Here is a 12,029-nt window from a genome sequence, read left to right as displayed (position 1 = left end):
CTATAACTACATGGTTTTTTACTTAATAAGCTTGTGTGCAAATAACTTATTCTCAGTAAAATTCAGACTTTGTGTTCATCTTGCTCCTGATCTGTGTAATTTCTTTACTGCTGTAGTTTAACTTGGTGCGGCTTTTTTTAGTAAGTTATGGTATTTCTCTTTACTGACTCCAAACAACACTCTGCTGATGAAAATCTTAAAAGCTCTCTTTGACATTTAAAGCATAAATGCATACTTCATGTACACTAAATTAATGGTCATTTTCTTTTAGTTTTGGGTTTTTTGTGTGTTGATGTTTCATATTCTCTATAGACCTGACTCTTCTGTGCCCGGGGCATTTGGCAAAGAATAAGATGATGCAAATATTTTGTGAGGGGGTTTTTTGTTTACTTTTGTGTTGTATTTTGGTTTCTTCTGTCCTGGTTCTTGATAGTATTAGAAGGTTCCATTTTTATAGTTTGGGTATGTTGGTAAAATCCATCATGCAATTTTCTTGTTCTGGTGTTGAAATGGATCATTTCTGCACAGTTATATCATATGACCCATGTTGGTGTTTCAAACTTGTGTCTTTAGTTTCAAAAAATTACGAATTTTGCATTGAGGAGCATATTCTCACAAGATTAGCTCAGAAGAATAGACAGAAGAATACTGTATGTATATGAAAAAATAACTTTGAAGATACTTCTTTAACTCATTTGTAGTCACATGGGCAATCTTCACCTTATGTGATTGATGATATATGATGGGAACGAATAATATTGTCAAAATCTTCAGCATTGAGTTAAATCTATGGAAAGTTTTAAAATCTGAATATGTAAATACATCATTCTAACTAATGATTTGCAAAACTTTTAGTTTAAATCCTGACCTGCAGATGACCTTCAAATTAATAAGACTTCAGTGCTTTATCAGAACAGATGTTAAAAGGGCAAGGTCCTGAGCTCCATATATGTATAATTAGTAAGGGACTCTAGAATGGATTTAAAATGGATTATGTTAATTCTGATCTTAGAGCCAGCAGTCAAAAACCTTCCAGATGAACTAACAGTGTTCTGATAAGCTGATCTGTATAATTTAAATAAAAACCTTTTATACCATTTTGATGCTATTATGGTTTTATTCCCCAGAAGTCTCACCATGTGGTGCACTCTTGGCCATTTTCTGTTTAGAAAAACAAAACCCACACACATAAACCCCCCAGACCTTTTCTTATGTGCAACATTCCCGTCACCTTATGTATATTTTATATAAACCAAGTGTATAATAAACAAAAGCTCCTAATTTACACTTGAAACCTCTTTATTTGCAGTCTTCTGAAAGCAGCTCTGTTCTGGAATAAAAGAGAAGATTTTTCCCATCCTCCAGCTATGCTGAGTTGTTAACTTAGAAATGTCTTGATTAAGAAGATTCAAAACACTGTCTTAATTTCAGAATTGAACAAGAAGTCATGACTGTAGCTGTTAGTAATTTGTTATTGCTTGTGTACTGAAGGAAGCCAGAAACTTGAATTACATTTTTTGAAAGTGTTTACTCACTATATTTACAAAGTAATGTCTGGAAACTAAAGAACCATTAAGGACAATTTTCCAGGTTTTCTCATTTGAAGGGATTTTCCTCATATTCAGCTTTTTCCTTCAAAATAATTTCATAATTTTCCAAAACAGATTATTTGGGACTTTCAGGAGGAAAAAGGAACTAAGATTATGGAAGAAAAGCTGAAAATGGGTTAAGGATATTACTCCATATTTGTGGAAAGAAAGGGTTGGAACTAGCAGCAAATTAACTCCATCTGATCTGAGTGTTTTTGCTTTTCCCATTTAAGACCAAGCCAGAAGGCTTCGGTTTACCTTACTCTGTTCTAACAATCAGACAAACTAAATTCATTTTCCCAAATGCCTCCAGGGCTGAGTAGCTGGTAAGAATACTACATAAAGGAAAATTATTGTCACATCTACAATTGACTGCTGTCCTGCTCATGTTTAACCTGGTTCCTATACCTCTCTTTAAAATGTGGTTGAGATCACAGGTTTGTTGATTATAGTACTTTGTTGATTCAATGTAGTTGTTTTCTGGGTGGGATAGACTGTATTTTATCAGAAGAGTTAATAGGTTTGTGGTTTACAGCAAAATATGATATACTGCTGGAAAAAAACATTGTTCAGGATAGGTGTATACATGTCTTTTCTGACTAAGGATGGTGGAAAGAAGGTGGGCGTAGATGTGTGTCTGTGTTCACATATACCTGAAGAAGGCAGATACCTGCAGGCATGCTTTTTCAAGATTTTTTTCACTGTTTGGTGCATATACTGCGGTGTTGGGTGATTGGCAGTTTGTGTTTCAGAAAAAAACTCCCAACTTGTAAAAAGCCTAATCAGTTCAATATAGAAGGGAAGATAATGGTTATGACTTTAGTGTCTCCATTCTGCACAGTGCACCATGTGGTCCTGGGACTGTTGATCAGAACAGTTAATACTCTAGGAGCCTACTTAAAATTTTGGCTTGGCTGAGCTACTCTGGCACTTCACAGGGGTTTTTTTTTCAAACTTTATATGGATGACCTTTTGATTGTTAATTTTTCTAAAAACAGAGCAAGCTAATTAGATGTGTATTGGTTGCATGTGTGATATTGATGTCTATATTTGATAAATAAATTATTAAGTTTTTATGAGAAGATACATAATTTTATTTTAATATCTTTGTAGATACTATTCTGCTTTGAAAACAATGGAGCAGCTAGAAAATCTATATCTTCCTAGAGTTAGCCAATACCGCTTCTGCCAGATAATGATAGAAAATCTTCCAAAACTGCGTGAAGAAATAAAAGAAATATCCATGTCAGATCTGAAGGATTTCTTAGAGAGTATTCGAAAGCATTCTGACAGAATTGGGGAAACTGCCATGAAGCAGGTAAGCCAGCCTAACAGGATGACTTTGGTCCTGTTGTTTACTGAAAATTTGTTTCATTAGTCTCAAATTATCCCAGAAGGTTTATTCAAAGATTACAGTCATCCCACAGACCTCTGAGTAAAGAAGGAGAGCTGTGAAATGCTAACATGTTGTGTAGTTTTTATCAGTGTCCTAGACAAGAAGTAGTTTCCTCCCTGAGAAAGGAAGGAGAGATGCTGTGTATCTCAGGTTTCAAGAAATGACGAAATACTAGGAGTAGTCAACTCCTGAATAGTCTGTTTCTCAGCAGCTACTGCACCAAAACAAAGAGCAGCCTATCTGGCCAGCTGGCCAGGATGAATTAGACAAAAGAAGTGTTGAGATAACTGCCTAGTTCTCTCTAAAGTGCTACTCGTACAGAAGACAGAGGTAAGAGCCAGGAGGACACTGAGACAGCTGGGGGCCTTGCCTGCTCCATCACAAAATAATCTGCCACTTCAGAGCACAGGTACTGGGCAAGGTTTAAAGCAGTTAATGCTTTTAGAATTTATTCAGAGAGCAAATGAAGTTTTCTTTTGACTTCTTGTTGACAGAATTCAGGTTGGGTTGCCATTTTGTCATCTAAGGTTCTTGTAAAATGCAGCATCGATTATTATAAATAAAACTTAATTGCAAAGTTGTGGTGTGCTGCCCTCAATAGTAAGGACAATATAGTGCCCTTGACTTCTGCAGCTGACTGCTCACTTAGACATAACTGAAGACAGCAAAAAAATAGCTGGGAACTCAGATACCTGTACTTCATTTAAATATTGATTCTCTGTTTGTGATTTATGGACAGGAAAATTACGGATTGTTTTTTTTATTTTTTTCTGCCTTTAAAATTGTATTCTGGTAATTAGGGAAAAATTATGCAGGATTCACTATTGGATTCATTTATCATCCCAAATTGATGAAAGGCAAAATCACTGGTGTAGGCTGAGGGTGCACACATCTTGCAGTTATACTGATGCATATTCAATTGTACCACCTGTTTTTCTTGTCATAGCATATACTCATCAGTGATGAAATTTGAATTACATGCTTCTTAATTGGTTCTACTCTTAAAACAGGCACAGCAGCAGAAAACCTTTAGTACTGCTCTTCAGAAGCAGAATAATGTAAACTATGGTCGGAATATGCATTTAGGTAGAAACAGAATTTTGGAATCCAAGAATGAAATCACATTGAAGCGAACATTTGAAGATGAGGATGAACATGAAGAAGAGGTAACTTTGTACTAAATCAGTTCAACTTATTTAAAGTGAACTTTGTAGGTTTATTGAACAAAGCTCGCAGTACACGGTCTTTAGATGGTTAACGTTAATTAGTAAAACATACAGAACACCTCCAAGGGGTACCAGTCCAGATCAGCATTTTAGGGTGAAAAATTAATGCTAATATTTTAGTTGTATTAATGCTAGCTTTAGCATTATGTTTGAGGACATTCATTCAGACAGGACCTGCAGTTACTCTGGAATTCAGTTGCAACTTACATCATCCATTACCTGTCCACTGTTACATGGCCCGCTGGAATATTCTGGTGTTGCTAAATCCAGCACTTTGGTGTTGAGGACCTCAGCTTGGGTTAGAACTCTTTCATCTGTCAAATACTCGGTATTCCTAAATTGAATAAAACAGTGAGTATTTAGACCTTTAAATCTGATGCTCAAAACACAGAGAAAGGAGTGTGGTATTGTAACACAAATAAAATATATTACTGTAATACAAAGGGAGGAGAGATTGGAGCAGTTGTTTTATTGTTTTTGGATAGAAGCCATCCATTTTTGAGTCCTTGTTATGTAGACAAGTTCTGTTGGTAATATATCCCATTTTGCAGATTATATGTTTATTATATTTTATCTACTCTTCTTTTTCCTTTACTTCTTCAGGTTTTAACTGCCCAAGATCTTGTAGACTTTTCTCCAGTCTACAGGTGTTTGCACATCTACTCAGTTTTGGTATGTATTAAGGTGACCTCAAGAAGAGATTTAAATTTTTGAAATTGCATGCTCATTTTCACATTGTTCATACTCTTAATAGTTCCCAAACAGGCAAGTGTGTTGCTTCTAGTGCTAGTAGTTCTGGATGAACCAGCTGAGATGGGTAGACTGTGGATACTCAGGGCATGAGCCCACCTGTTCTTTTGTATGCATAATAAAGGACACTCCACAAGGCATTAACTACCTAGGTGTTTTTAAGTATATATGTAAAATATGCATGTTTGCCTTAATACTGGTATTAGCACTTCTGTAGTTCCCACAAGTATTCCATGTTACCCAAATATTTGGATGAATATTACAAAACATAGGAATATTCAGACTGAATCTTGTGGAAGTCAGAGTAGTAGTGAAAAATAGGAAGCAAAACCTGGAGATTCTGACAGGGTGTGCCCAGGCAGATTAGGCTGGATTCAATGGCAGAGACACAGTAGCCCATTTTAGCTTCTGTGAAAGAGATTCAGTGCACAATCTTAAAAGGATGAACACTTTTTTTGGGAAACACGGTATCAAATTATTTGTTGTTTTCTGATTTTTCTTATGTCTCAGTTACTTTTGAAGTCAGGTTACTTATAGAATATAAGTATTAGTGACACATTGATGATGTAGATGTAAGTATTGCTAATCCTACAGTCTCAGCTGGACCTGGCTTCAAGCATTCAGGCTGGGTTATCATCTTTTTATGGAATCCTTGCAGCAGTGTTACATGAAAGTTTGCGTATTGAAATACTGTTTAAAATGTTATTTCACTGTCAGGACTGGGTAGAGATTTGATCCTGGGCGTAGAAGTCAACAATCTGAAAACTGCACTGAATATTTGGGCTGGAGGTGAATGGTTGATATCTGATCAGTATGTGTTTGTATGAATTGGAGCATACTGTGTATATAGTTCTTCTGCAACTTGGTTTCAAGGGGATTTTTTTTTGTTTTTAAGCAAAGTCTCTTTTAGGCTTTCTTAGGTTAGCAGTATTTCTAAATATGACTAAATATTCATTATGAACTAAATATTCATTGTGAACTAAGTACTCATTATGAGCTAAATTTATATCTTATAAAGGAATTAGGTAAGTAGTGCTGTCTTAGTAGTATAAAATGTCTGTAATAATTTGATTTGGAGATTTTTTGGAAGACCAAGTAATGGAATTCTAAATAGCACTGGCCTAATCATGGGCTCATAAAGTGAAAACAAACCTTAAAAATGCTAGGATGCTTTATTATTCTTGCGTACAAGTTACATGTGGTTTAGCAGATAGATGAGTCAATGCAGCACTGATTTCAAATGGACAGATGGTTTCTACTGAATGGTCATTTTAATGAGATGAGTAGGATGTCACTTGAATTCCTCGTAATATAACCTTTAAGCACAGAAGGTATTGTGTTTTTGAGGATCATGATAGGAAAAAAATCCAAATCCAGACTCATTATAAATCTGAAGAGTATAAGCAAATATTCAATAAATCTCATGTGTGTCTTTCCTGAGGCAAAGGTAATGCAGGAAGTGTTCAGATGTGTCATATATTCACAGAAGCTTTTTTGTAACAACTTTATAATGCAGTTACTTTCTTGGTTAACCTAGACAAATGTTTTAGGAGACAGTGAGTTTCAATTATACAGTAATAGGCAATATGCCTTGTCTATGAATATTAATACACTCTGAAAGTTGTAGTTTAAAAATGGACATACTGTTTAAAATGAATAATATTACTTGACAAAATGTATGCACATGAGCAAAATTTTTGTTTACAGTACAGGCTGCAAGCTTCTCTACAGAAAGAGGTAATTTCTGCATATTTCACGCAAAACTTTGCGGGTGTCAGTTGGAGGTTTACATGTGGAATAAATGCAAAATATGTGCTTAGTTTAAGAGAATTCTACCCTTAAATTAAGAAGAGCCTTTTTCATACGGAGACAATATTCTTTTTTTGACTACTTACATCTTTTTTTAGGGTGACGGAGAAATATTTGAAAATTACTACAGAAAACAAAGGAGAAAACAAGCAAGATTAGTTTTGCAACCACAGTCAAGCATGGTAATCAGTACTTTTGGTTTTGCCTTGATTTGAGTTGAAGCTAATGCTTAGTGGTATTTTTGTTCCTAAACTTGTTTTCTTTTTCACTGAAAGCATGAAACAGTAGAAGGCTACAGAAGATACTTCAGTCAAATTGTAGGGTAAGTTTTCTTAATGAAAATTTATTTCAGTTTTACTGTGTTGATTCTTAATTCAACCTATCTCCCATTGTCCAAAAACTTTCTTCTGCAAGATTCAGTTTCTGCACAAATCGTGTGGGTGGTTATTGCTGGATCTGAGCAGGAAAGAGCATCCAGATCCTACCAGCACAGTGCCCTACAAGGACCCTCCAACATCCTGGGCTCCAGATGGCATGAAACAAACTTTTCACATTTTTACTTCATTCTGGGTGAAGCACAACAGCAAACCTGTGTCACTGCTCCCATGGGGAAGGTTTTGGCTATACTTGGGTGTGAAGGGTAGTATTTGCTCTAATATTAGAAACAACTTAATAATTTAAGTATTATTTTATTTTAGTTTCTTTGTAGTAGAAGACCACATTTTACATGTAACGCAAGGATTGGTAACTAGAACATACACTGATGAACTCTGGAACATGGCCCTTTCCAAGATCATTGCTGTTCTTAGAACACATTCAGTAAGTGAGAAGTCTTACCAGTATTGCAGTTTAAATCCTTTTACTTCAGAGCTCTGTGTATTTAAAGCTGGGATAGCAACAAAGTGAAAAATTACACCTCTCTCATGTTTTCTTTTTCTCGTGATTAAAAATTGCTCAGATTTGGGAGGGAGCCTGCCAAGCTTTTGTTTTGCCCAACAGTATCAGGCTGTGATCCACAGCCATGGGCTATTTGCATAATCCTTCACTGATTTACAACTCACAGGGTCTTCCAAACCTTCTCTTAGTCCAGCAGTTTAGAATATGCAGAGTTAATCTGCTGTTATTATTGCAATCCTTCCTCATTAGTCTCAACTGACCTCTTCATTAGATCAGATTGAATAGTTCAGTGCTGAAAGCACCACCAGGAAATAGTTCCTAATTATCATTCCAAATGCTGTGTTTCCAAAATAAACTCCACCAGCAAAACCCTTGGAGCTCTCTCTTCAATGCTATAGCAGTGTTATGTTTATGTTGAAATAAAGGTATTAGAAAAATTCTGTATCACTCGGGTATTTCGGTGTGTTCAAGTGTGTCTCCTAAAGTTATATTCCTCCCTTAGCTGCAGTGATGCTGCATGCTATTTCTTATTCCTCTATGAAAAACCAATGGAATACACATTGTTCACTCAGACTGACTGATAATAAATTGCTCCAGAGTTTACTATTGGTGTAACTTTTACTATCAGAAAAAATAGAAGAATTTTATCTTTCCCTTTTTAATGTTTGCTAGCAGCATTTCCTTTATGCAGTGTTAATTTTTATTTTTACTAAAATTGATCTTTAATTCAAGGAATATTTTCTATTGCATATATACTCAGCAAAAATGGGGAAAAAGTTGAGATTGCAACCATAGTTAGCATAGGACCTTTATTATCAGTGGTACATGAGATGTTCTCATACGTTTGTACTTCTTTTGAGAGGATTGTGATTAATTAAGAAATATCCATCCAGAATTCTTTAAAGCTAAATACTTTGCTAGTTAATTGTCTCCGTGTAGATATATACACCTATATAAGAATATGATAATTTAAGGGTTGAAGGTAATGTAATCTCTAAAGAACTTTTCCAAGTCTTGTTGTCTACTTGGTCACTATTTCTTCCCAATCTGCATAACTCACATCAAACCCAGTTCTTTCAGAATCTCTCTAACATCATCCTACTGTAGACTAATGTTTAGATAAATAAACCAAACCCTTACTTTTAATAAAATACGCTAAAACCAAAACTTCAAGAAAGGTGAAACAGGTGTATATGGTCTTCAATCAATACTGTATTCTTGTGAAGCTCTAAATTATTTTAATTTTTTTTTTTTTACTTTATCTGGTATTGCAAATAGTGAAGCTGAGTTGTATGACTCTACACCTCTGAAAACCAAATTTCAGTCATCTAGTAAATAACTTAATGTCTTGACCTTTTTATCATCCAATTTAAATTTGAACTTGTTTAGAAAATATTTTATTAAGTTTTACCCATACAGCTGGGAAAAACTGTCTGAGGTGGTACAGCATTAGTTAGACCCATGCTTGGTGGTCAAAAGAATGTCCTGTGGAACCTCTCTGATACTGATTTAGCCAAGTGTGCTTATGTTCCACTAAAATAAATGTAATTTGCTGATTTTCAGTCTCAGTACACCATGCTGGTATTTATTGAATCTCATATTTTAGTTTACTTTTTCTGAACTTCTACACCATTGATAGTTGTATAAAAATTTAACAAATACTTTTGTGTAGCTGGACTAAGTAAAGACAATTGAGTCTAAGTTGTTTTTCACTAGGGCTGGAGAGTTTAACCTGTGATAGTATTCTTTGAAAATATATGTTCCATATTTTAAATCCTTTTAACAAAACCAGAATTTCTCACTTTCAGTCATATTGCAGTGATCCTGACCTTGTTCTGGAACTGAAGAATCTCATTGTAGTATTTGCTGATACTTTGCAGGTACATTCTGTATTATTAATTTAACTGAAATTCTTGTAGTCAGATTTTAACTTTAGATGATTGCGATGTTTGTGTTTTCATGAATCATATATACAAATCAAACCCAAATTACACAGTAATATTTTAAAAATGTATTTCTTGCCTTGGGTCTTCATTTTCATTATTATGAACTGAACATATGTGTTCTGGGCTATCCAGCAAGCATTAGTTATTCATATCTGTGCCAAATTAGTTTTGTAATCTGTGTATGCTCTTGTTTTTTAAAAATGCTTCACTTCTCATCTTAAAAAAGAATAGCATTCCAGTTATCCTTAACTCTTTAGCTGAAAGACCAAGTGAACATCATTGGGAAGTATTCTTGCAATTTTTAACAAACAAGGACAAATGGGGTAAATTTCTGAGTGCATAGGATAAATACTTTGGTAAAAATTTAATAAATCAACATGTAGTGGTGGGCTGAAAGTACTATGATCTGTGTTATAGAGGTGACAAGATTGAATAATAAATCTCACCTCAGATTTCTGAAGTGTTGTGATACGAATTGAGTGTATTGGTTCTTGAACTATCCCCTTTTCATTTTTATCCTTTAGGGCTATGGTTTTCCTGTGAACCGACTCTTTGATCTTTTATTTGAGATAAGAGACCAATACAATGAAACACTTCTTAAAAAGTGGTCTGTATTGTTCAGGTACAGTACATCAAAATAGTTGTGCCTTTTATATTGCATCTATTGTTTTTGTCTGAGTTCAAGTTTTTATGATGTAATTCTGAAAGAATTTGTTAACTCAAGTGTTGTGTATGAATTTCAGGTTGGTTAGGACTAAGATATTCATCACATGTAACTACAATTAGAAGAGAAGACATCAAGTACTGCTTCTATAGTTAATGGAAAGAAGGAAGGTGTCCAAAGGAACATTATCAGAGAAACATGTAGGAAAGAGACATCTGTTTCTCTTCTTTAGGAACCTAATAATTCTAGGTTATTGCAATAGGGCTTTAGGTTCCTAATTTAGGTTGTCTTAATGTTTACTGTTAGTTGATACACATATCTCATGACAAACTACTGACATTGCCAGTATGTCTTCATGGTTTTTTTAATGAAGGTTGGTTTCCACCAATTCCTTGGGATCATTTAATTGAATAAAATTTAAACCCAGGAATATGTCAGCCTGAGACTGTACTCCAAAGCCTATTTACAGATGGGGTGTGATGTCTCAATGTGCAGAAATCGTTTGCCATAAAATGTTTCATTACAGAAAAACTTAATATTAAATTGACCACTTAAGGTTGTCCAGCTCTCTGGAAAAGTGTAGGTGTCCATAATCAGTAGGTATATTATGGTTTACTCTGGAGTGGATTAGTTGCTCTGAGGTTCCTTTGCTGTATTATGTACGTATTAAAACACTTCTGGGTTCTTGCTCTGTGATTCAACACACTGTAAAAAGTTAATATATATGAAGTATTTCCAAAGTAATTAAAAATACTTGGGATGTGTAAAATTCTTAAAACTTTTTGAAAGTGCACACCTAAGTGTGATAGTAAAATTTATATTTATTTACACATGTTAACACCAGAAAATACTGTAAGTTACATGTCTAAATTTTTTTTCACTTCACTTATTCACCAGGGATATTTTTGAAGCAGACAACTACAGCCCTATCCCTGTAGCAAATGAAGAGGAATACAGAATTGTTATAAGCAAATTTCCTTTTCAAGATGCAGAACTTGATAAGGTAAGGGAATCTTTTATGTTATTAAAGTTTGTGGAAATCCAGTTGAAGACACTAGGGACAGTAATGATTTTTATAATTAAAAAACAATTAAAATTTGAAAAGCTAGGTCGATTAAGAGGCTAAATCACCTTCTTTGTGTGTAATTATCTAGTCATAAGTAAATATGAAAATGAAAGGTTGACTCATTTGTTCAGATGTTGGAGTGAATAATGAAACCCATTGTTTTGTAAACAAATTAATAATAGAGTTTAATTGAAAAAGTCTTTATGTAATTATAATGCAATCTGTCTTCAGTTAATTTTTGCTGCAACTCACTGGGTTTAATTACTCAGTATATGCTGTTATATTGCAAAAATACATGTAAAATAGAGATTGGTTAGAGACGATGACTTTTGTATTTCACTTTTAAATTTTAATATTTGTGTTTGCATATGTGGGGCAAAATAAACATGAAGGGACTGTGAATAATTCTGCTATACTAGCACAGCAGTAGGATGTCCTTTTGTAGCCTCAGCCATTCTTTCACTACAGACTCTTTTTGCAGAAAGGTGATTAACCTGTTCTGCTATTCAAGTATGGTTTTAGAAATACCATGAAGAAGTAAGAGGCTCATGATGGAGTCTGTAGAGGGGCACTAAGTCTAAGAACCTCATGACAGTGGGAGTAACTGCTGTAGGGGGAAGCTGTTCTATACACAATCCACCACTACAGATACCTGCCAAAGTGAAAAGCTATTTTAATTCTATGGT

General features: G+C 34.5%; 1 protein-coding gene across 5 annotated transcripts in view; it reads left to right on the top strand.

Moving 5' to 3' along the window:
• Positions 1–12,029, top strand: part of EXOC6 (exocyst complex component 6) — an 86,948-nt gene that overhangs the window by 27,747 nt on the left and 47,172 nt on the right. For all 5 annotated transcript variants that reach the window (XM_008643804.1, XM_017726055.1, XM_017726057.1 and 2 more), the window contains exons 6-14: positions 2,703–2,907; positions 3,996–4,151; positions 4,815–4,883; positions 6,869–6,952; positions 7,046–7,092; positions 7,469–7,589; positions 9,476–9,547; positions 10,138–10,235; positions 11,175–11,280. In XM_008643804.1, coding sequence (XP_008642026.1) covers positions 2,703–2,907; positions 3,996–4,151; positions 4,815–4,883; positions 6,869–6,952; positions 7,046–7,092; positions 7,469–7,589; positions 9,476–9,547; positions 10,138–10,235; positions 11,175–11,280 — 958 coding nt within the window. The remainder of the gene's footprint in view (positions 1–2,702; positions 2,908–3,995; positions 4,152–4,814; positions 4,884–6,868; positions 6,953–7,045; positions 7,093–7,468; positions 7,590–9,475; positions 9,548–10,137; positions 10,236–11,174; positions 11,281–12,029) is intronic.

This window comes from Corvus brachyrhynchos, unplaced genomic scaffold (assembly GCF_000691975.1).
Source record: "Corvus brachyrhynchos isolate BGI_N302 unplaced genomic scaffold, ASM69197v1 scaffold61, whole genome shotgun sequence".
NCBI classification, from domain to species: domain Eukaryota; kingdom Metazoa; phylum Chordata; class Aves; order Passeriformes; family Corvidae; genus Corvus; species Corvus brachyrhynchos.
The sequence above is the reverse complement of the archived record's forward strand: the minus strand, read 5'-3'. Positions and strand labels throughout refer to the sequence as shown.